This window comes from Mustela erminea, chromosome 9 (assembly GCF_009829155.1).
Source record: "Mustela erminea isolate mMusErm1 chromosome 9, mMusErm1.Pri, whole genome shotgun sequence".
NCBI lineage: Eukaryota > Metazoa > Chordata > Mammalia > Carnivora > Mustelidae > Mustela > Mustela erminea.
Window position 1 is genome coordinate 64679338 of NC_045622.1, and position 26172 is coordinate 64705509.

The 26172-nt window shown below is 36.7% G+C and overlaps 1 protein-coding gene across 2 annotated transcripts in view; it reads right to left on the bottom strand.

Annotated features, from left to right (window-relative positions):
* Positions 1–26172, bottom strand: part of SBF2 (SET binding factor 2) — a 476395-nt gene that overhangs the window by 59327 nt on the left and 390896 nt on the right. For both annotated transcript variants that reach the window (XM_032358786.1, XM_032358787.1), the window contains exons 18-20: positions 7405–7575; positions 2509–2771; positions 176–348 (exon numbers count right to left, since the gene is read on the bottom strand). In XM_032358786.1, coding sequence (XP_032214677.1) covers positions 176–348; positions 2509–2771; positions 7405–7575 — 607 coding nt within the window. The remainder of the gene's footprint in view (positions 1–175; positions 349–2508; positions 2772–7404; positions 7576–26172) is intronic.

Here is a 26172-nt window from a genome sequence, read left to right on the forward strand (position 1 = left end):
ATATTTTACCATAATTTAGAAATATTAAAAAAATTAATCAGAACATAAAATGGCACACTAAACTACACAAAAGACAAGTATTGTAGGTGTTATGCTGAAAAAAATAGATCCCTAAAACAATTCTTACTCAATTATCTCCAATATTCTTCTTCTCTAATATCTGTAAGTTGGTTACCTGGTATCATGCAATGAAGGCTCTTGATGTGATCCTGAGTAACTCCACTCTCTGTGCAAACCTTGTCAATAAATCGGGTAATGAATCGCACAACAGAATTGGCGATGTCATTATTCTCTGAATCTTCAAACCCACTTTCTGTATCATAGCTCTCAGCTACGCTTCCTGCAATACTGAGAAAATCAAGGAAAGAAATCACGGTTAGTAATCAAATGTAACAAATGACTATTCTATCACCGTTAATTCTGACAGAAATTTAAATCTGCCTACATTAGGAGATTCTATTTGCCTACATTTGAAAGCTACTGTCGGGCATTGTCCTTTGGACCCAGACTTATTTTTGTAAGAAATACCTCTGTCATTCTCCTAAAAAGGAACTCAGGAACCACAGAAACTAAAGCAAAAACAGACTCTTTCATTTATTATCTGATACTTGAAACTTCTAAAAAAAAAACACAAAACAAAACCAAAAACCTGTTCTCTCAAGTTAATTACCACACAGAACCAGACAAAGTAATATTGCTATCTTTGGCCTTTGACAACTAGGAGACATGTTCCCTGGTAGGCGAAGTGAAAGAACTTTTCCCAGAAAATAGCATATTGTTTCAAATGGAAGAACCAAACTGTCCTGCGAGCCTTTCTGTTGCCAATATTTGTCTCTTTGAGTGAACCACAGCACTTTTAGACACTTTGAAGCCATCAGTCTTCTGTACATGATAAAATCATGCAACAGAAGGGAATGAATTTGAAATAATGAATGTGAAAGCGCAATCCCTGTCTTTGCTGCTTATTCAGTTTCCACTGTTCGACAAACACTCTGGCCTCCTGTGCCTTCTTTTAGACTGCTCATCATGGAAAAGACTCCTCCTTTGTTTGTTCTAAACTACTTAGTTCTCTTTCCTCCAAATCCAACTACATTAGCTGAATCAGTCTTAAGGTAAAGCTAAACTGTGAATATGGCCTCACACCATCCCAGAGCATTAAAGGACTTAAGTGTCTTAGCCATTCACTACATAGACTTTCAAGGAGCTTGGTCATCTATAGTTTGAAGCAATGAAGGCCTAGGCTATATTGTTCACATAAAATAACTTCTCTGCAGGAGGAAATAAGAGACCTGTGCAGTTGAGTGCATAGTGTAAAAGGCTGACTTTAAAACAACAAAAAATTGTTTAGCCTGGAAGACTAGAAGCTCTCGGGTATTCTTGACAAAAATAAAGTATCTGGGATAGAGAGATTGAGAGGTTGGGGTCGGAGATGTGGGCTGTGGATGAGTTTCTAAGAGAGTATGAAGTTTGTGGAAAGGGGACTGAGAATGGGGGAGAAGAGAAGCTGCCTGAAAGAGCCTGAGAAGGATTTATAAGAGTTAGAAGAACTACCAGCATGTTAGAGTATTACTGAAGACCTAAGAGGTTAGAACATCACTTCTGTTGGGTAAGCAGTTCATGAATTCATTCATTTCATCATATGTTCAACCAACTACTTATTGGGTATGTACTACATGCAAAGAGCTGGGGGTACAGCAATGAATGAGTCATAAAATAAGCAAATATACGAAAACAAATCAGGTTGTGGAAAGTGCCATGAAAGAAAAAAAATGCAAGGTAGGACAAAGAATGATGCCCGTGCAACTTAAGATAGGGAAGTCAGGAAGACCTCTCTAGGTAGATGGCACTTGAGCAGAGAATTAAGTGAAGTGAGGGAGTGATTCTTGTGACTGTTTCAGGGAGTCTATTCCAGATTGTGGGAAGAAATACCAAGACCCTGAGGCGGTATTATGTTTAGAGTGTTTGAGGATTAGCATTAGCAGGGAGACCAGTTTTCTTGACAGAAGAATGACAGGAAATAAAGTCAGAGCAGTCGTCAAGAGCCAAATCCTGTTAGGTCTTGTAGTCCATCATTCTTGATGGCACTGGAAGTCCATGTCGGGTCGGGAGCAAGGTACGGTTGTGGACATGATTACAGACAAATGCAATGCACACACTGAAAAAAGGAGGACCCAGAAACAAAAAGTTACTAATGAACTTGTAATTTTCCAGAGTGCTCTCTGTAAATTGCTATGGCAGAAAGTAACTGAAGGGCTTGATCAGTAGTGGGTGAGACAGCTGAAAAAATTAGGTCATGAAAGAAGAGAGACTGTGGGAGGTGGTTACGAACAATCAGATGAAGTGAAGGTCTTTTATATGAAGTTGGAAAAAAAAAAAGAGTTGAGCAGCTCTGCAGGTAAGGCAAATGCTTAAAATTTTGAAATATGTACAGCAGTATTTGCCCCAAATACTTTATTTAGTCTGTTAAGCGAAGAACAGGAGGGTCTCTGGATGTGCGCTTTTTGGTACCTGTTCGTGACAATGCTGTTGCTTCCACTCTCCCAGTCTCCTGGTGCCGACGTTCTCAGGAGCTTGTTTTTACTCGTATCCAGTGGAACTAGCAGGTTGACCATGAGGTTTGCAAAATGAATGGCCTGACTGAAAACAGTGCTTTCCTCACGCTGCACCAGCTCCTGCTGAGTTGCTTTGCTCAGAGAAGGCCAAAGGCGTAGCTGCTCAGCTGCCAGGTCCATTGCTGTCTTCTCCTGATTCCGGTCATCTGGAAGCTTCTCCTAAAAAAATGAAGCAAAACAATGTAAATCCATGACCCAGGTTTCACAAGTCATGGAACATGTTTCAATTACCCATCTATTAAATACCCATGTCACCAAAAAAAAGAGAAAGAAAATATATAAATAAAACATAACAATAACAACAGAACAAAATCAACTCTTCTTTTTCCTGCCAGCTCCTGCTGGACTTGAGTGGAACAATGTGCTAAATCCAAGGAAGTAGCAGCAAAGCCTTTTACTTCGAACATTTCATTGCATTTATTTATCTCTGTGGCCCTGTTCCTTTCAAACAGCTAGTTATAATAAACTGTCGACGGGAAATACGTATAAATGAATGTAGGTCCAGTAGTATTTACTAATATTCTGATATGTTTCTTCTCTTCTGCTCTTTGGGAGGAGAAGACAGAATGACAAAAGTCACAAAAAATAGAGCTAGATATCCTGGTAAATGTGGGAGTCAAATACTATCAGGACATAGGTATAACAATGGAATCTATTTTATTTTATTTCATTTTTTTAAAAGATTTTATTTATTTGGGAGAGAGAGAGTGAGAGACAGCATGAGAGGGGAGAAAATCAGAGAGAGAAGCAGACTGCTTACAGAGCTGGGAGCCCGATGTGGGACTCAATCCCAGGACTCCGGGATCATGACCTGAGCCGAAGGCAGCCACTCAACCAACTGAGCCACCCAGGCCCCCATTTATTTTATTTTTTATCAAGTTTTAAATTTTATTTTTATTTATGTATTTATATTTTATTTGGGCCGAGAATTTTTTTTGGCATATTTTTAAAACATTATCTATTTTTATTTAAATTCAATTAATATATAATGTATTATTGGTTTCAGAGGTAGAGGTCCGTGATTCATCAGTCTTACATAATTCCCAGTGTTCACTACATCATTTGCCTTCCTTAATGTCCACCACCCAGTTACCCTATGCCTGGACTCCCCTCCCCTCCAGCAATCTCAGTTCATTTCCTATGCTTAAGAGTCTCTTACAGTTTGTCTCCCTCTCTGATTTCATCTTGTTTTATTTTTTCTTCTCTTCCCTTATGATCTTCTGTTTTGTTTTTTAAATTCCAAATGTAAGAGAGATCATATGATAGTTGTCTTTCTCTGACTGACTTATTTCCCTTAGCATAATACCCTCTAGTTCCATCCATGTTGTTACAAATGGCAAGGTTTCATTTTTTTGGTAGCTGGGTAGTCTTGCAGTGTGTATATACACCACATCGTTATTCATTCATCTGTCAGTGGACATCTGGGCTCTTTCCATAGTTTGGCTTTTGAAGTCCACTGACCTTTAAAACTCCAGGTTTTAAGCCCTGCTGGTTGCAAGAACTCATGAAATTTGGACCCTCTTACTTTCTAAGCCAAATGCTATGGGAATTTGTTTTCCCCATGCACTCCCGTGTGCTAGGTAATCTCTCACTCTCCTATGCAACTGTGGCTCCCTCCCTACTGCAGTGGCCATGAACTGTTTCTCTCCCAAACCTCATCTCTGCACTTCCTACGTTCTTTGACGTGGCCTCTTCTCTATCTTAGGTTGAGGAGTTGGTTTTGCCAGTCTTCAGACTGATTTCTGGGATATTTAGGATAGCTGGATAGTTACCTAGCTGTATCTATGGGATGAGGCAAGCCTATGACCCTCCTACTCTGCTGCCATCTTCTCAAAATCCTTATTTATTTATTTATTTAACATATGATGTATTATAAGCCCCAGGGGTACAGGTCTGTGAATCAGCAGGTTTATACACTTCACAGCACTCACCATAGCACATACCATCCCCAGTGTTCAAAATCCTTTTTTCTTTTTTCTGAGTCTGACAATAGGATTTTATTTTTATTTTTTTAAAAAGGTTTTATTTGTTTATTTGACAGAGAGAGAATGAGATCACAAGTAGGCAGAGCGGGGGCGGGGTGCGGGGAAGCAGGCTCTCTGCTCAGCAGAGAGCAGATGTGGGCAGGCCCCTGGGATCATGACCTGAGCTGAAGGCAGACATTTAACGCATTGAGCCACCCAGGTGCCCCTGACAATAGGAATTTTCTTTTTAATTTTTTAATTTTTTTATTAACATGTAATGTATTATTAGCCCCAGGGGTACAGGTCTGTGAATCGCCAGGTTTATACACTTCATAGCACTCACCATAGCACATACCTTCCCCAATGTCCATAACCCACTCCCCCCAACCCTCAGTTTGTTTTGTGAGATTAAGAGTCTTTTATGGTTTGACAACAGGATTTTGAAGAGGAGTTTCTTAGTAGGCTGAAATGCTAAGAAAAGCTAGTATACTGGTTTTACTTGTCTCTAATCTAGGTATCACTGAGAGACTTCTTTAGAAGAAAGGACAGAGAAGCAGTGACATGTTTGCTTTACAAATGCTTTTGAGATATATCAATGTTAGCTTTATATCTGCTTTAAAAAACTATCAAAGGCACCACACTAGCCCAAATATTTCTGGAGCATGACCTCAAACTAATTTGCATCTGTTACAGTTACCCATTACCCAGTGTATTTGGAAATACCCAAGTGTATCGGTTTTGAAAGAAAAGTCCGAGTTTTACATTAAATTAAGTAAATAATTCACACTAACAGTGTATAGTAATAATTTGGAATACAAGATAAATGTCAGATAGTGGTATTTTTTTTTTTTAGATAGTGGTATTTTTTTAATTAAAGTTTCCATTTTTATCATTGTCAAGAATAGACAATATTTAAAATTACAGGAGACACAGAAATATTTGAATAGTACTATGTAGTTCTAAATTCATTCATCTCACATAATATAAAGTCAATTTAAAATAGCGGTTGAGGCAAGATGCTAAACCAACTAAGCCACCCAGATGCCTGATTTTCTTATCTTAAAATATTTTTGTGATATTTTTCTTAAGTATAATTCATGCTGATAAAATATATGGAAACATTGAATATTCCCAAAAGGAGAAATAGATTTATTGCTGACATACTTTCAAGAACTATTGAATTTTATATTTATTTCAGAGTCATTTTGTTTTGTTTTTGTTTATTTTGTTCAAATTCAATTAATTACTATAGGATATACTATTAGTTTCAGAGGTAGAGTTTAGTGATTCATCAGTTACATATCATACACAGAACTCATTACATCAAGTGCCCTTCTTAACTTGATCATCCAGTTACCCCATTTCACCACCCACCACCCCTCCTGCAACCATCAGTTTGTTTCCTGGTATAACAGTCTCTTATGGTTTGTCTCCCTCTCTGATTTCATTTTACTTTATTTTTCCCTCTCTTCCCCTATGATCCTCTGTTTTGTTTTTTAAATTCCAAGTATGAGTGAAATCATATAAAATTATCTTTCTCTGCTGACTTATTTTGCTTTGCATAATACCTCTAATTCCATCCAGGTTGTTACAAATGGTAAAGATTTTATTCTTTTTGATGACTGAGATCTATCTATCTATCTTTCTATATATATATATATATCTCATATCTCCTTTATCCATTCATCTGTTGATGGACATTTGGGCTCTTTCCATATTTGTGGTCACTGCTGCTAAAAACATTGGGGTGCAGGTGCCCCTTTGGATCACTATGTTTGTATTCTTTGGGTAAATACCTAGTACTGCAATTGCTAGGTCATGGGGTAACTGTTTTCAACATTTTGAGGAACCTCCATACTATTTTCCAGAGTGGCTGTACCAGTCTGCATTCCCACCAGCAGCAGTTCCCCTTTCTTTGCATCCTTGCTAACATCTGTTGTTTTCTGACTTGTTAAGCTTAGCCTTTCTGACTGGTGTGAGGTGGTATCTTATTGTGGTTTTCATTTGTATTACCACAATGTTAGTGATGTTGAACACTTTTTCATGTGTCTGTTGGTCACTTGTATGTCTTCTTTGCAGAAATGTCAGTTGATGTCTTCTGCCCATTTCTTGATGGGATTATTTGTTTTTTGGTGTTGAGTTTGAGAAGTTCTTTATAGACTGGATACTAGCCCTTTTTCTGGTTAGACATTTGTAAATATCTTCTTCCATTCCATTGGCTGCCTTCTGGTTTTGTCAACTGTTTCCTTTGCTGTGCAAAAGCTTTTTATTAGAGTAACTTTAATTTGACACGTCTTCAAAAAGTTAATTGCACAAAGACATCTGCTCAGGTATTTTCATTTTCTTTTTTCTGTTCAACTTACTATAATCATTTCCAAAGAATTCCTATTTATTAGCATGTAATAAAATAATTACACTGCTAAAGACTGTATTAAGAAGCTATTATGGAAAAATATAATACCAGAAATCAACAGAAGAAAGATGATCACCACAGGACTCCCTAAGATGAACCTCAAACACAGTGGCAGAAAGTGGATAGATTTCCTTTTGCTCTGGGAATACTTGAATAAGCTTTCCTTGAAGCCACAACACCAGTTCCACACTAGTATCTTTTTTTTTTTAATTTAAAGATTTTATTTATTTATTTGAGAGACGGAGATTATAAGTAGGCAGAGAAGCAGGCAGAGAGAGGAGGAAGCAGGCTCCCCGCTGAGCAGAGAGCCCAGACGGCCTGATCCCAGGACTCTGGGATCATGACCTGAGCCGAGGCAGAGGCTTCAACCCACTGAGTCACCCAGGAGCCCCCACTAGTATCTTTCTTCTCTTACCTTTCGCTTCAGATGTGGGGCATGATTGTCTTCTGTGGCTGAGAGATACAGGGAGCGCACCTGTTCCTGCACTGCATTGTAGAAGGTTGTCTCCCAAAATTGCTGATTTGTCCAAATGGGGTGGTCCTGAACACAGGTGTAAGCAAACTGGCTGACTCCAGGGGCCAGTTTCTGTGAGAACACACAATACGCATCACCACAGGGCCGACACAGTCATGACAATTCAAAAAATTACAGGGGTCACGGTTAACCACAGATATCATTAAAGGGTTTATCTAAACAATGATCTTAGGGCAGTACAAGCTTAGCAATCAGAAACTTATTCATTTTTAACTGGCAACTTTGGGCTTGCTATTGAATCCTTCAGGGTCTCAGTCTTTCTATGGACATTTTAGCAATAGCTAGAAATCGAAGTTACCATATGAATTAGAGAATGTATGAAAAGTACCTGGCACTGTACTGTGCACACTGTAGAGCTGATAGCTCTTAGTACAACTGGGATATGTAAATGAAATTCATCACAACCTACACATTAAACTTCAGACAATTAAAATTTTTTTTCTACAGTACATTTTTGGGGGGCACTGACTGAAATGTGAGAGAGCCTGCAGCTCGGCCTTACACACAGAATGAGGGCATATCACGCATTTGAGACTCAAGAAGTGTCACACCCTCCCTACTCTAGCTCTTTACCTCCCACCAAGGCTACTGCCTGCCTCACATACTCCCTAGCAGACTGTCCTGGGCTTTGAGGGCATTTTCTGCTCACCAGATGGTCATGGGAAGGTAATCTCAAACCATACCTTCCTTCCCAGGACTTCTGTTGGGCTTCAAATTAAGAGCAAACCTTACTCTGTTATTTACAGTAGAGAGAAGGAAAACTAACTCTGCAGGCATTTAGGGCACTTCATAAATATTTACACACCTCATTTAATACTAAATATAAGACGCACATTATTATTGCCAATTTACAGAACAGGAAATGGAAGTTCAGGGAGGTTTAAGCAATTGTCTAAAGTCAGATACCAAGTTACATAAGTAGTAAAGCTGGTTTTTAAGCCTAAAGTTTGCTTGGTTCCAAAACCCCTGCTCTTTTTTCTATACCGAATTGTCTTGCAAAAGAGCATCATAAAATAAATACTAATTAGCACTGCTGTTTTTTTCTGCATTTTAGGATTTTGTTTCTCAAAGTAATATTCTGCACTGAAGATCTGATATGATTTTAATTAACATTGTATTTTTGCTTTTACATATGATTCATATTGTCAAGTTTCAGTTAATGATTTAAACCATCTTTCCACAGCTCTTACTTTCATCTCTAAAGATTAAAGATGTTTCAAAACTTTTTTAATCCATCATTTCTCAGGAAACAGCAGGTAACATTCTCAACGAACATCCTTTTTGTCCATTTTATTTTTTTTGGAATTGAGTAGAACTAAAGTTTTTGATGTGTTTTCTTTTAAAGCAATTTAATAAACTGACTTCTTTCCACTTGATCTTAGCCAAAAGGCTGAGAAGCAAGTAAACTGATTTCTCTCTTAGAATATCAGACACTGAAGATTACATTAAGGTTATACATGTTACTGTTATGTACCAAAAGTTGGTTCATTTCTTATGGATGCTTAACAGATGAATAAGGCATTTGGTAAAAATGATATCCTCAATACATGCTAATTTTCTTTTGGCCTAGAGCAGACTAAACCTAGAACTGAAAATAGGCACCACACATACCATGAAATGTAGTACTTATGTAGTACTTACATGTACTAATGCAAGTGGGACGGCTGTTATTTTGCCTATGAGGGTCTACATATTTCTGCATCCCATGTGTAAGTCCCTTTCAAGACAGGACTATGTACTGCTGCTGAGGTGATTGACTGTAACTCCAATCAGGTGGCTAAAAGTTGAGATTGACTGTGATACAAAAATCAAGAGTTCCCCAACAGTAAGCTGCATAAGGATTGCTGTTGATCTTCATACTTCATATAGTATATGCCTATATACTCGTTTAAAAATACAGTTCCTACCTCCTAATGGGAAATTATGGGCAAAATGTGGTTCTGTGAGTACGTAAGCAGAAGCCACAGACAAAGTGAATCACATGTTCCTCCTATACTCTGCTTGCAGATACGTGGGATGCAGGTTGCGTGTGTGTGTATGTGTGTATGTGTGTATGTGTGTGTGTGTGTGTGTGTGTGTGTGTGTGCCCCACAGCAATCTAAGGACTAACAATGTTCATTTTGAAAGGGATTTTAAAGACATGAAAGTCAAACAAGACAAAAATAATTCTCAGTTGCCTTTCCCATAGGTGTAGTCAGAGGCAGCACTATTTTCTACAAATGTGATGTAATAAATACCAGCTCTTAAAATTTTGGAGTTCTGAAATTAATACAGATGGGCTCAGAAAACCAGAGCTTTTAACAAATCCTTACCATTTTTTCAAATAAAGAAACCTACTTTTAGGATCGCTGACACACCAAAAAAAAAAACTATTATTAATTACAGATCTTTTATTACAAATTGTCAGAGCTCCCCAGGGATCTGAAAGTATAATGAAGTCCTGTCTTTGTTTTTCAGCATTTTTCTTACTGATGTTGCATATTCACTCTCCTTGGCAGTTACTTACCAATTATTATCTTCCTATTTATTGACAAACTAAAAATGAATATGCAAAAATTCACTCCCCTAAATCTTCCAAACAAAAGTGGAAGATGGTATAAAAACAATGAAAGCAGCTCAAAGAGTCAGAACCCACAACGTGTTTACCAAGTGAGAAACTGTAGCAGTAGGACAAGTAACTATAGGATAAATACTTTTTGGTGACAAGACAGTTGCACATGGTTATGGCATCTGTTATATGCATAAGAAATCATTAATTTCCAAATACTCAAATATAATTATTTTTCCAAACATGAAATTCACCTCCTTTCTTTGTGGTTTCCTGCTACGTCTTCCCAAGCATAAGCAAGACACTGTGTCCAAGCATAAGCAAGAGACACCGTGTCTGTCAGTGTTGGGATGGGCAGGGCCACTGCGCTGATGGACAGGTGTGTTCTTAGGACCAGCAGAGGGCAGTAGCACATTATTCTGCCTACATCCCATCAGGACTTAACGATGGGAATTACAAAAATGGAGCATTGTGGTCTGGCTGGTCTTGAAAGTAGGTGGTAAGGTGAATACTTCATGTCTTCACTGTATATTTGAGAGACCTTACAAAGAAAATGGATTTACCTAAGGTCATCCAGCAAGATGGGCAGAAGAGAAAGGAACAGAAATAAGGTTTTCTATTATTCAACATCATTTCTGTAAGTTAAAAAAAAATGAGATATTCCACAAAAGAAAACTATAATTATCTAGAGAAAGATGTGATGAGATTGTTTAGGGTTTCTAATGTGCTATATCATACGCTAATAGTTTCAGTCATAAACAAGGAAAATAAGCACCTGTCTATAAAACTATCTCCTGATTCTAATCACTTCTTTGGTTTGAAGAAAAACCTTTCTTAAAATCAAACTGGCCCATATGCCAACTTCACGACCTTTTATTTTGCTCAAAGGTGAGACTCAATTCCCACAGAAGGTCTAAGGGTAGTGGTGGTGGTGGTAGGGAATGTTGTTGTCAAATGACATCTCTTCCTTTCTCTCCAGTTTTGCAACACTATTTATTTTATACTTCATAATAATTCTTATTATTCTTCCCTAAAGAAACAAGTGATATTTTGGCATGCAATTTTATGAGATGTTAAAAAATATGTTGACTGCCTTCCTTATCTAGAAAAAAATAGCCCTGATGGTACTAGATTAAGCAATGCTATTCATTTTACACAAAGCATTCAAAGGCAACCTCAGCATGAGATAGGATATGGAGAATAACTTAATGAGGTCACTGATAAGCAGGCCAGATTCAAATCCAAATAAATGGATACAAATCATCTCAGAGACAAGTTGGTCAAGGGAAAGGTCAAAATACCAGTATGTGGGGCCTGTCCTAAGGTCTGCCTGGCTAGACAAGTTTGGTCTCCAGGCCCAAGGCCCCAGTTAGGGAGCTTAGAGGGAAACCAGATTTCAGGAAAAAAAGTTAGCTGGTAGGACCAATTCCATAAATACATAATGGTCTTAAGGAATAATGGAGAATACAAAGATTCATTGTTTAAGTTGCTGGGTATTTCCTATCGAGCTCTGGATACCAGAATAGAAATATACCTCTTTGCACAGTTTGGGGATAATGCCAGCCAGTCCTTTTATGATTCCATACCAGCCTGACCAAGTCCAGATATTAAGTCACTTTAAAAATTTGAGTATTTTTTTGTTTCAAGTTTTTATTTAAATTCCAGTTAGTTAACATACAGTGTCATATTAGTTTCAGAAGTAGAATTCAGTGATTTATCACTTACATCAACACCCAGTGCTCACCACAAATGCCCTCCTTAACACCCATCACTGCCCCCCATCTTCCTCCAGCAACTCTGTTCTCTGTAGTTAAAAGTCTGTCTTACGGTTTGCCTCTCTTTTCTCACCCTCAAATGCTTAGTCTTGAGAGACAAACAAAAGGAAGACAGGAATAGGAAAAATGTGAGTCAAAAACCTGTATTTATCAAATCTTAATCAAACCTTAAACATATTGGCTTCATGCATTTTTTTAAAACAAAGAACATTCAACATTATAGATATGATTGAAGCCCACCATGTACCCCTCTTGACCCCATCTGCCTCTGAATTCAGAGGTAACAATGATCCTGAATTAGGTATTTTTCATTCCCATTTATATGGCTTTTATACCTGTGTATGTCCACGAAGAATATTTAGGATTATATTGCAATTTCATTTTATCTCTTATTGGTGATACTTCTCAAAGTATACAACTTTTTCATTGATTTATGTTACATTTAATTAAACTATGTAATTAATTGAAGCAAAACACAACGAACTCTATGTAAACATACAATCAAAAGGAGCAGAAAGCAAGCGGCCTATAAGCAGGGAGTATATAGGATACTGTGTGCATTAGTCAGTGTAATTTACAAAATGGCAAATAATCCTAATAGTTAAGAAAAAAGGTAAGTTTGAGAATCTACTATTTTTTCTTTTCTACTACCTGATACTCTACGTTTGAACAATGAAAGTAACCTCAAATTCGTAATGGTCTAAACCTCTCCTGAGTTACTTAGAAAATCTTGGCACACAATTCCTACACAAGAAGTATTCATTCACTAGCACTGTCCAGTATTCATTTGATGTGCCATTTCAGTAGCTGGAATGACAGGGTTGAAGTCTTTAAATGACTTATCCTGCTAATGATTCTTTGTATTAAGTTGCTTAGTAAATATTAAGAGATCAGATGACCAAATCGGACTTTTTTCCTTTGTGGTCCAAAAATTAGAAGGAATCAAATACAAGCTTGTTGTCAAGTCCTTTGTCAGTGTTTTTTTTTTGTTTGTTTTTTAAGATTTTATTTATTTATTTTAAAAGATTTTATTTATTTTAGTAAGAGAGGGTGAGAGAATGAGTAAGTCAGGGGAGGAGCAGAGGGAGAGGGAAAGCAGCCTCCCCACTGAGTGCAGAGGCCAGAGCCCTGACAGGACCAACGGACTGATCCCATGTCCCTGAGACCATGACCTGGACCAAAACCAAGAGTCAGTCGCCCCACTGACTGAGCCACCCAGGTGACTCCCTGGGTTTGGCATTCTTAAAACTACAAGACAGGACCTAAATTTCTTCCCTCCCCCACTTTCTACAGGTTTTTAAACTTTATATAAATGATACCACATTGTGTTTTCTTCTAGAATTTGGTTTTTCATATATTATGATGCTAGACTTATTTAGTTCATAATAACAAATGATAATAATTATTAAAACTAACCTAACTGAGCTTTCACTATGTATATTTATCAACATACTTAATCTTTACACAACCTGCGATCCACTGAGATAAATACTATTATTTAGTCGTGGTTTAAATGTAAAGGAACTGAGGTACAGAGAAGTTAAGTAACTCGTCCTAGAGAAAACTGCCAGGAAGTGGTAGAACTAGAGTTGGAATCAAACTCTAGTAGTTTAGCTATGGAATCTAGTTTCTTAATTACTGCATAATTTAACTAAAGTGTATGGAATCCCATTACATGAATATATAGCATTTCCTTATTCCTGCTAATGGACATTTTTATTATTTTCAAATTTTTCCTATTATAAACAGTGGTGTATGAACATTATCAACACATGTCAACTGTCAACTCTGATTATTGGTTTCAGCACCATTTAATAGTGCCTGGAAATGCTTGAGAGGGGCCTAAAAAAAAGATAATTCCCATTGCTTCCTTTACCAATAAACATTTTTGGGTTATTGATAGACTGGCCATATTGTCAAAAAGAAATGGTTTCACGCAGATTTTTTTTAAACCACTACTTTTAATTTAATTTAATTTTTAATTTAATTTTAATTTTTAAATAAATTAATCATTCTTTAATATCAAATATCTAGTCAGTATTTGAGTTTTTAATTATCTTATACATGTTAAATGTTTTTCTTTGTTTTTTGTTTTTGTTTTGTTGCACAGTTTGTCTGATTCAGGAAGGACCCATATATGATCCATATGGATCAATAGGTTCCTCCACCATCTGTCTGTCTCTTTCTGTCTCTTTTATTTTCCCTCCCACTTGTGATCTATTTGTTGAGAAATTGGATCATTTATCCAGTAATTTCCATTAGTCTGGTGGTTGCTGACTGCATCCCAGTGGTACCACATATTCTTTTGTCCTCTGTATTTCCAGCAAATTGAAAAATGGATCTAGAAGCTTGATCATTTTCAGGCTTGACTGTTTGGCAAGAATACTTAATGGATGGTACTACTCTTATATATGGTTGTCTCTCTTTTTGTGATGTTAAAGGCTATTGACCATCAATGCTTATACTCATTAATTATTAGGAATAATAAAATAGTTATATTTTCATTTTAGCATTATTTCTTGACTTACTAGTGAGTTTCTAATTAGCGAGTTTCTTCCCCCTCATCAACCATTTGGTGACCAAACACGTAGCCTGTACTGGATAAATACATGAGATTATCCCTTCATTTATCAGTTTTAAAAATAACACATTGTTTTCTAACATACATTAGAAATGACCACTTTTTTTAAATTCGTATTTTTATGAGCTCATGGATTTTTTTTAAAAGATTTTATTTATTTATTTGATAGAGAGAGAGAGATCACAAGTAGGCAGAGAGGCAGGCAGAGAGAGAGAGAGAGAGAGGGAAGCAGGCCCCCTGCTGAGCAGAGAGCCGGATGTGGGGCTCGATCCCAGGACCCTGGGATCATAACCTGAGCCGAAGGCAGAGGCTTTAACCCACTGAGCCACCCAGCCACCCCCATATTTAACTATTCTTAAACCTGTTTAGGATGAAACAAACAAAAAAATCTTTCCATAAGTGTTTACTGGAAACTTGCACTTTTCATTACCTCAATAGCAAGTCCTATGGGACTTCTGTCTACAAAGTATTTATAATCTCTATGGAGAGACAAGACTCCACGTGTGATAACTGATGAGCCTAATGATATCGTGTATAATAGCACTGTAAAGTGGTACGACTGAGGGCCTGACTGGGAGAACATCCTCAGCAAAGAGGCTAGTAGATATATAACAAGGTGTTTTCTCTGAGATATAACTACAAAAGGAACCAAAGAAAAAGAGGCATCAGCAGGTCCTTGCAGAGGAAATGGAGGACATTTGGTGAGTCATAGCTCTCACTATGTGTACTTGCAAATGGCGCCAAAGCTCTACAAAAATGTTTATTATGGCATTATCTTTAATAACTATACCCCCCACCAAAGTTAGCAATTTTAATGTCTAAGCATAGAAAGGTTAGGCAAATGACAGAACATTATTAACACAAAAGAATATTTGCTACCATTAAAATGGTTAATATGATGACGTGTTTATGAATGAAGTAAGGAATTACACTACATTTAAGAAAATCGGCCAAATATGCTATGATTACATCCATAAGTACACAAAGACTAGGAGAAAAAGGCAAAATGAAAATGAAGTAAAAGTAACAGAATTTTGACAATTTGTTTTCCTTCTTCCAAAATAATTTTAAGGGATCTTTTTATTAAATGTGGTAGACTGAATATTCTTTTGCCCCTGAACCCCAGTGAAATGACAGCAAAAGAGAAAAATGGTAAAATGTATAAGAGTAAAGAGAATGAGAAAAAAGACAACACCATCAGTGATGTTAATATAATTTTAGACGTCATAAAGTAGACTTATAAACAGTAGCAAATTTTGAAGATCAGATAAAGCTGAAACTCCATACTACTTAGAGAAGGAAAAGCCCTTTACACACTTAAAAAAAAGTGAATTTTATGGTATATGAATGAAATCTCAGTAAAAAAATGGAAACAACTCAAATGTTCATCAGCTGATAAAATGTGGCACATACATGCAATGTAAGATTATGTGGCAATAAAAAGATATGAAGTACTGACACATATTATATCATGGATAAACATTGAAAACATTATGCTGAGTGAAAGAAGTCAGTCATGAAAGATTATATGCTGTAAAATTTCATTCATGTGAATGAAATGTCCAGAACAGGCAAATAAATAGTGGCAGAAAGTACCCTGCTTGACTTGAACAGCACAGCAACAAAATACCCATGCTTTTCAAGTGCATACAAAATATTTACCAAGAAAACCTGAATTGCGGGTGATAAAATAAGTCTTGAAATATTTTATTTTTTTTTAAATTTTATTTTTATTTGAGAGCTGGAGAGAGAGATAGTACACTTGCACAAGTTGGGGGAGGGACAGAGAGAGAGGGAGAAGCAGACTTCTACTGAGCAGGGATCCTGACACTCGGCTCAATCCTACAGACATTGGCATCATGACCTGAGTCAAAGGCAGATGCTTAAGTGACTGAGCCACCCAGGCGCCCCAGTCTTAATAGATTTTAAAGGGATTCAAACTATACAAATATATTCTCTGACCAGAATGGAATTAAATTAGAAATCAATAACAAAATTATCTGGAAAATCTCCAAATTTGGAAGCTAACTAACTCATGGATCAAAGAATAAATAAAAGAGGAAATTAGGAAGTACTTTGCACTAAATGCAAGTGAAAATATATCAGATTTTGTGAGATGCTACTAACCCATTTCTCCAAGGGAGATATATAGCACTCAATGCCTGTGTTAGGAAAGAAGAATGGTTTCAAATCAATGACCTCAGCTTACACATAGAAAAATTAGGAAAAAACAAACAAACAAACAAACAAACAAACAGCAAATTAAAGTCAAAGCAAGCAAAAGAAGGGAATTAAGATTAAAGCAATCATTAATGAAACAGAAAAACAGAAAAATTTTAAAAAAATCAATAAAATGAAAAGCTGGTATAAAACCATAAAGAAATATGAACAACTTTATGTCAACAATATTGACTACTTGGATGAAATGGACAAATTCTTTAAAAGAAAAAACAACTAAACCACACTCAGGAGGAAACATAACTTGAATACGCTTCTATTAGAGAAATTAAAATTGTAGTAAAAAGTCTTCTCACAAAGAAAGCCCCCAAAAGAAATGGCTTCATTAAAAATTCTCTTAAACATTTAATAAATAACTTATACCAATTCAAGACAAACTCTTCCAAATAATTAACAACAGAATACTTCTCAACTCAATCTATGATTGTGTTATATAACCAGATTGTGATTATAAAACCAGAAGACATTACAAAATTATACCAATGTGCTTCATCAATACAGATGTAAAAATTCTAAACCACTATTTTAGCAAATCGAATCTAGCATATATTAAAAGGATAATACATTTTAACCAAGCAAATAGGACACCTGCAAATTCAAAACAAGGCAATGGCCTAGTGAGTGAGGGTAGAAGAGGCAATGACGAACTAATGGTTCCAAAGCCCAGGCCCTTATGCTTGGCAGATTCCAGAGATGAAGTGACAAATAAAAAGAAGCTACATATTTACCCCAAATAGCACATGTTCTCAAATAACTTTAATTCACCCATTGATGAAAATGAATATTGTTTCTAGATAAAACTAATAGATTAGCCACTCTAAAAATAGCTAATATTTCTTAGATTCCAATTTATCAGAGATTAAGGGAACTTAATGCAATGTTTTGAACTTAATGCAATGTTTTCAGTAACTTGAAGCAATCACTCTAAAGCAATTTTTACAGTGTGTCACAGAGGTCTAAAGAGGTGAGAATTACAACAGTATAAAAATATTATGACATTGGATTTGGCAATGATTTCTTGAATATGATATTAAAGGCATCAAAACAAAAGAAACAGATAAAAGGCACTTCATGAAAATTAAAAATTTTGTGTATCAAGAGACTATCTGCAGAGTAAAAAGGCAATCCACAGAATGGGAGAAAATATTTGCACATACGAGAGCCATACTCTGATAAATATTACAAACCATGTATCTGATAAATATTCAGAATATACAGAGAACTTCTAAAACTCAAAAATGAGAGTGACAAGAAAAACACCTCTGATTAAAAAAATGGTTAAATGACTTGAATGGACATTTCTCCAAAGAAGATAAATGGCCAACAAGCACATGAAAAGATGCTCAACATCACTAACCATAAGGGAAGTGCAAATTAAAACTATAGTGAAATATCACTTCATACCCATTAGGATAGGTACTGTCCAAAAAACCAACCAACCAACCAACCAACCCAGAAAATAGAATGGGGGGAATGGGTAAAATGGGTGAATGGGAGTGGGAGATACAGGCTGCCAGTTATGGGGTGAATAGGTCACTGGGATAAAACATACAGCACAGGGAATACAGTCAACAGTATTCTAATAGCATTGTCTGGTGACAGATGGTGGCTACATTCGTGGTGAACACAGCATAGTGTATAGACTTGTTGAATCACTATGTCATGCACTGAAACAAATGCAACACTGTGTGTTGGCCATACTTCAATTAAAAAATACTTTAAAAATGCACAAATTAAAAAAAAAATCATGCCATGAAAAAGTGCTCCACATCACTCGGCATCAGGGAAATACAAATCAAAACCACAATGAGATACCATCTCACACCAGTCAGAATAGCTAAACTTTAAAAGTCAGGAAATGAGAGATGCTGGCGAGGATGCGGAGAAAGGGGAACCCTCCTACACTGTTGGTGGGAATGCAAGCTGGTGCAACCACTCTGGCAAACAGCATGGAGATTCCTCAAAAAGCTGAAAATAGATCTACCCTATGACCCAGCAATTGCACTACTGGGTATTTACCCTAAAGATACAAATGTAGTGATCCGAAGGGACATGTGCACCCAAATGTTTATAGCAGCAATGTCCACAATAGCCAAACTATGGAAAGAACCTAGATGTCCATCAACAGATGAATGGATAAAGAAGATGTGATACACACACACACACACACACACACACACACACACAGGAATACTATGCAGCCATTAAAAGAAATGAAATCTTGCCATTTGTGACGACATGGATGGAACTAGAGGGTATCATGCTTAGTGAAATAAGTCAATCGGAGAAAGACAGTTATCATATGATCTCCCTGATATGAGGAAGTTGAGAGGCAACGTGGGGGATTTGCGGGGTAGGAAAAGAATAAATCAAACGAGATGGGATTGGGAGGAGAGAAACCATAAGAGACTCTTAATATCACAAAAAAAACACTGAGGGTTGCTGGGGGTAGGGGGTAGGGAGAGGGTGGCTGGGTTATGGACATTGGGGAGGGTGTGTGCTATGGTGAGTGCTGTGAAGTGTGCAAACCTGGTGATTCACAGACCTGTACCCCTGGGGTTAATAATACATTATATGTTAATTAAAAAGTAAAAAAACTGTATTTAAAAAATCATGCCAGATACCTTAAAGTTACATAGTTAAGCATGTCAATTATTTCTCAATGACCTGGAAAAAAGCCCCCCGCCAAAAAAACAAGGGCTAGTGAGGATGTGAAGAAGAGGGAAGACTTGTGCACTGCTGCTGAGAATGTAAAAAGGTACAGCTGCTGTGGAAAACAGTATTGTGGTTCTTAAAAAAATCAGGAAAAGAATTTCCATATGATCCAGCACCTCCACTTCAAAAGAATTAAAACAGAGTTTCAAAAAGGTATTTGTACACCCATGTTCATAGCATCATTATTCAAAATGGCTAAAATGTGGAAGTAACCCAAGTATCCATCAACTGATAAATGCATAAGCAAAATGTGATATACACATACTAATGGAATATTACTCAGTCTTGAAAAGGAAGGAAATTCTCCAATATGCTATAACATGGATGAATTTTGAAGATACTATGCTAAGTTACTGTGTGATTAAGCCAGTTACTGAAAGACAAATACTGTATGATTTCACTTACAGGAGTATGTAGTCAACTCATACAGACAGAAAGTGTAATGGTGGTTGCCAGGGGCTGGAGGTTAGAAGAGTGGGGAATTATTGTTTAATAGGTACAGAGTTTCGGTTTTACAAGTTGAAAAAAGCTATGGGATGTATGGTGGCAGTGACTCCACAGTGATATGCAGAATGTATTCAATACCACTGAACTGTACACTTAAAAATGATCAAGGGGCACCTGGGTGGCTTGGTTGGTTAAGGGTCCAACTCTTAATTTTGGCTCAGGTCATGATCTCAGGGTCATGGTATCGAGCTCTGGATCAGGCTCCAAGCTCAGGGGAGAGTCTACTTGAGATCTCTCTCCCTCTCCCTTTGTCCCTATCCCCACTCACACATGCTCTCTCTCCCAAAAATAATTAAACAAATCTTGAAAAAAAAAATGGTCAAGGTAGTAAATTTTATGTCTGTTAACAATAAAAAAGAAAAAAATTAGCTCACAGTCATAAACAGTAGTTGTAGTCATTCATCACAGTCTGATAATTCAGAAGATACATCATGGAAGTAAAGCTACGAAGATTATGTTATACTATTCTAACTTCATTTTCGGGTAGCTCTGCCCCATGGAAGTGGGAAGATGTAAAAATACTCATCACAGTACCTGGCACTTGATATATATTTAGTAAACAGTAGCAGTAGCCGGGAAATCATGGAGCTAGTATGGGCAGTAGCATAGTTGTACAGGTCATAGTACAACAGGTGAAAGCCCATGTGGGAAGGCATGGATATCTTGGAAAAATACAAGCAACTGCCTAGGTAGACAATAGGCAGTTTTAGAGGTCTGCAGAGGCAGCAAGGCAGGCCAGGCACCAAGAAAGCTGCCTATGGCTGTTCACCTTTAAATAACTTGCATGTGATTGGTCACTACTATATTAGGATAAAAAGACAAAGGCGTATCCCCTGGAAGCACATATTTCATTCTTTGTGTGATTAAACTTTAAAGTTAAATCTTCTGATTAAATTTGGATACCATCACTACTTGAGAGACTATTCTGATGACGAAAAGAATCCAGAGGAAAAAAACAATTAGCAAGCTCTGATTTTGAACTTGAATTATATTACCAATAATCTAAGAAAAATGAACTTCTTCCTTATACTATTTTCTGCTTTTTATTAGATGAAAGCAGAAACCACAGTATTATTGAATTACAATTCTGTAGTACATCTTTTCCTTTCATAGTTTCCATCTACTCAACTTTTCCAGAGACAAAGGGAAAAAAAACCAAAACATTAAATTATTTTGTTATAACTATGAAAAGCTAAGTAAGTCTTGAAGGCATTTCCTATAAACAACAGAATCAACATCTTGGGGCCTACATTTCTGAACTTCACCGAAGTTTTGACTCAAAAATTTAAGGCCTTTGTCAATGACCAAATAAAGACTTAAATTGTAGGTTGCGTCCATGGTACACTCAACCGTGGGTGAAGTAACTGCAACTGTTACTTCAGTGCCTACATTTTCTAAGGGTTTTATTTTGAAACTGTGGTCTTCAGAGAATGAGTGACGGACAGCCAGTGTGATTCACTAAGGTGGTGCCTACGCAAAGTGGAGGTCACAGAGCAGTAAATACTGGGGTTGGACCTTGAACAATTTCTGACTGATAGAAAATTCTCAGATGAGTCACCTAAGCTGTAGCTTAAGTTCATTATGAAGATAACACCTTCCTGACCTGGATGTGTATCTGAAAGAGGTAGGCTAACCTATTTTTGAGAAGAAAAACTTAGTATTATAAGCTGACTAAATATAGTGGGGAAAGAAAATATATTTCTTAAAAAGAAATATGCCTGTTTTTGAGGAAAACAATTCTTCTTCAACTTTGGTTCTATTCCTTCTCCTTCTTATTTAAGTTGGAAAGATTCATTAAAACTAAGCCTCTAAAATGAGGAAGAAGTTCTTAACCCAGTAGCCATTTTATAGGAAGAAGAATTATCTACTCAATCATACAGACTGAGTCAAAGTTATCCATAAGTGTTTGTATAGGTAAGCCCACAAGTATACCTAGAATTCTAGAAAATAAGTAAATAGTTGTAATTATTTTGCTAAAAAATAACCAAGACAGCTCCAAGGTTAAGAATAAATAGTTGTAAAGTATATTAGAGTGCTCTAGGACTGAAGATGGTCTTTAAGCTCCAGGGGATCATTTTTCACTTCTAAGGTTTTTAGGAAGACCATAAAATTCACCTCATCACCCCATCCCTACACTCTATGTCCATTTATTGTCTAGAATTTTACTGTTTATATTTCATTCCTGTAGCTTAAGGCCTAGTTCCTGTTAAAAAGGAAATACTGCTTTGAATCAATGAATTCCTTACCCAGGTGCCTATGACTGACTATGAAAAAAGGCTTTGAGATTAAGTTTCTTTAACAGGCAAAAAAAAAAAAAAAAAAAAAAAAAAGTCATGAAAGAATCAGAAGCCTAAAACAGGAGAAAATAAAAGAGCCAATAAGTTGGAAAAGGGCATGGAACAAGGTTGGGTATTTCCCCAATGTGCCTGGTCAACTCTCTCTGGGAAGTCCAGTTGAATCATGGCAATATGCAGAAAAAAGTTCCCAATTCACACAGAGGTGGGAGGAGTGTAATTCAGGTTGGTAAGTGGCAGCAGATTTTTCTGCCTATCATCAAACACTTGCAGAAGTGTGTATATCTACTGCTATGAGAGCACAAATGTGAAAGTATATGGGCGCACAGAAACACATAATACTTGTGAACTTAAATCACTTACTTTTTTGAAGTACAGACTCATTAAAGTAAATGAAACCCCAGAGATAATTTTTTCAATGACACATGGAATGCTGAGACATACAGAAGTAGTGGGGCATAACCAAGGTCACAGAGCTAGTTATAGCAGTGCTGAAACCAGAAAATGATGTTTTATAAGGTACAAAATAATTTGGCCACATCCTTTCCACATCCTCTTTGACTTCCCGAGTATTATTCACTTGTGTAGATGTCATCCTGCAGGTGAAAGAGCTGACTCCCTGTGTGCTAAATTTACTCTTTGCTTTCTCACTGCTGTGACACAGTTAAGCTATTTCCTCCTCTTGGAGTCTCTTCTTCCAATCTCTAATGGTTAAAATCCTACCCATTCTCCAAGAGCCTATTCTAATGCTACCTTTTCCAAAATGCCTTCCCTGATTGTTTCCTGTTTCTGATCTGTTATAAACTATTTATGTCTCCTAAAATTCATATGTTGAAACCCTAGCCCTCAGTAAGGTGTATTTTGAAAGAATTGAGATTAAATGGGGTCCAAAGGGTGGGGCCCTAATCTGATAGGATTAGTGTCTTTCTAAGAAAAGATACCAGAGTGTTTTCTCTCTCTCTTTTCCTTCCCTTTCTTGGTGCATACATGCACAGAGGAAATGTCATGTAACGACTCAGCAAGAAGGCAACTGCAAGTCAGCAAGAGTATCCTTGGGATGCCTGTGTGGCTCAGTCAGTTAAGTGTCTGCCTTCAGCTCAGGTCATGATCCCAGGGTCCTGGAATCAAGTCCTGTATCAGGCTCCTTGTTCAGTAGGGAGCCTGCTTCTCCCTCTGCCTGCCATTCTTCCTTATTCTGCTGTTTCTCTGTCAAATAAATACATAAAATCTTAAAAAAAAAAAAAAAAAAAAAAAGAGTGAGTCTTTAACCAGAAACTGAATTGGCTGGAATCATGATCTTGAATACCTAGTCTCCAAAAGCACAAGAAAATAAATGTCTGTTGTTTAAACCACAGTCCATGCTATTTTGTTATAGCAACCCAAGCAGACTAAGAGACTGTCTTATACAGAACTTTGTTTATACTTCTCTAATAATTATTTCATTCTATTTCTACATTTAGGACATTTTTGCTCAAGCATGTGCTGAAATGATAGGTTAGAATCTCAGAATTATATAAGATGGAATAGTTTTTGACAGATTTTAATTGCCATTATGCTTTATTTAGTAGCAAGAAGAAGTATTGGTATTTTTATTATAAAAATAATCAAGATACAGAGGGTTTTAAAAAATAATTCTTTGCTGTTTTATAAGAAGATATACTATATGAAATCAGTTCCTACAGTGTTCTGTTTTTGCATGCTCATTAAGAGGATTATAAATACTTATTAAAAAACCAACAATTTACTAGGGTTTTATAAACAAAGTACTGAACTATTAATCAATTAAACATAAATAATTTAAAAATTTTGTATATATACAATCTCTCTCCTAATAGCCTTTGAAAGCAGAAACCATCTCTGGCACATCTTGGCATCTACTCAAATGTCTGGTTAAAGTATCTTAAATATGAGTATTATAGATATACAAAATGCTTGCTGAATTCTAAAGAAGTTAATTACATATTTTCCAGGGGTTTGCTTCTAACATTACAACTTTTATTCTAATTTTATTAGTTGGAAATATCACCTAAGAGTAAAATAAAACTATCTAGTTTCTCATAGCCATTCCAGATGGTTCTCTGATTTTTTCCTGGTAATCCCCTGCCATCAGTATGAAAGCACCCCAGTAACTGAGGGTTCCCCCAGTGCTTTCATTTCTCCAATACTTAAATCTCCATCTGAACGTGGTCTGTCTTTGTGTCTCTCACATCATGTAAAAATCTGTCAGTGACAAAAAGGGACGACTGCAAAGCTGAAGAAATTAAAAACAGACCTCATAAGTTAGGTACAACATGTTTCCCTTTGGACATAAAGGGAATTTGCTGAGTCACTGAGTCAAGTATTTATAGCACTACATAATTTATTTTCTGCTGTAATAACTTCTGCAATTCAGCAGCTCCTCCACAAGTCCCCGTCAAATCTATGATTTCTCAAAAATGCCAACAATGCTGACTAATAAGAAGGAAACAATGCTACCTAAGCAAAATTAAGCTAAATGAGCAATCTATTTATAAAATGCTCTTTAGGGACAAGTTGTTAATAAAATCTTGGCTTTTGCTACCCATAAAAAGAGTCATGAGTTTTGCATTTTCCATTCTTTTCTCAATTATGTTATCAGGCTGTACTCTACCAGAAATTTTCTAATTCCTGTCCTTAGGTTTTTTTCCCTACTATACTACACAGTAGTATAGAATAAGAATTCACAGCCAGAGAAGCTAAAAGCTACAGGTTATAAAAGCTGGCATCCTACTAGCTGCAGATGTGGGCTGTTTTTGTTTTCATTTTTGTTTTTTTTAGCTGTCTAGAAGTGTTTTTTTTTTTTTTAATTAAGCCAACATTTACAAATGAAGAGATTTCATTTAAAGGTTAGATTTTCAGCTTCAAAATTTGAAAAACGTGGTAACAATTGTTTCTGCATTCCTACATGGTGACAACTGATGGAGCTCAGTGGTAGCTGTCCTTATTAGACTTGTTCCTCCTTTGACCTGTTTAACTCATTTGCATTATTTGTTGGCCTCTTTGGTTTGTAACCCCCCCGCTAAAAGCAAACCATGCTCCAGATAACTTTCCATGTGGATTTCTCCCTAAGTACTATAATCAACATTTGTCTGTCATAGTAGCCCACTCCATGGCCTGGAACCTCTGTTCCTCCAACCTCTAAATCCTCCTGAATCTCTTCCACACCGTTAAGTTTCTGAATCACAACCTTGTCACTGCCTTGTTCAAGAGTATGCTATTGGATACTTCTTGGTGACTGGAGAAAAATATTAGTCTAAACTCCTTAATATGACATTCTGAAACTGCTAGAGAAAAGTAAAGATGGATGGAAATTAAAATGGGACACATAAATGCTTCAGCAAGACTTGACTTTAAATTCAACAAAACTTTCTCCTCATTCTCGAAGCCTCCCCTTCCCTTGTTTTTCTGTAGAATTTTTTGTTCCAGGAACGCATATTAAAACTGACATCTCGCTTACCTCAATGCATACTTAGTAATGAGATTCAAGATTCGGATGGTCAGAGCCAGTGCTAGTCATGCGACCACCTTGATGACATAATGAATGTGGCTGGCAGCATGTACCAGGTTCCTATGGAAAATGCCCAGATCCTGTATTTTCCTATAACACCCCTCAGTCTTTTACCCTGGGAGGGTCTGCAGTTTTGAAGGCATTAGCCTGCTGCAGCCTCCTTTGCCTGGCGAAATAATAAAACTACCATTCTTCCTTATCTCAAAACTTTGTCTTTGTGTTGTGTTGTTCTGGCTCCAGAGCAAAGTCTGGTTTTTGAAAATTCTAGGCAATCTGTGATTTGATTCCAAATTATTTTACCCATCACATTTTCTGCATCTAATGATTAAGTAGAGTGACACTATTCCAAAAGGAAGTGTCAAGTAGTCTGCTATGAAATTCTGCTCTTTCCAACATTTTTATCAATGGCTGAGATAACACGAAGTATGATTTTCAAATTTAAGTAGGAGAAGGAATGGGAAGTA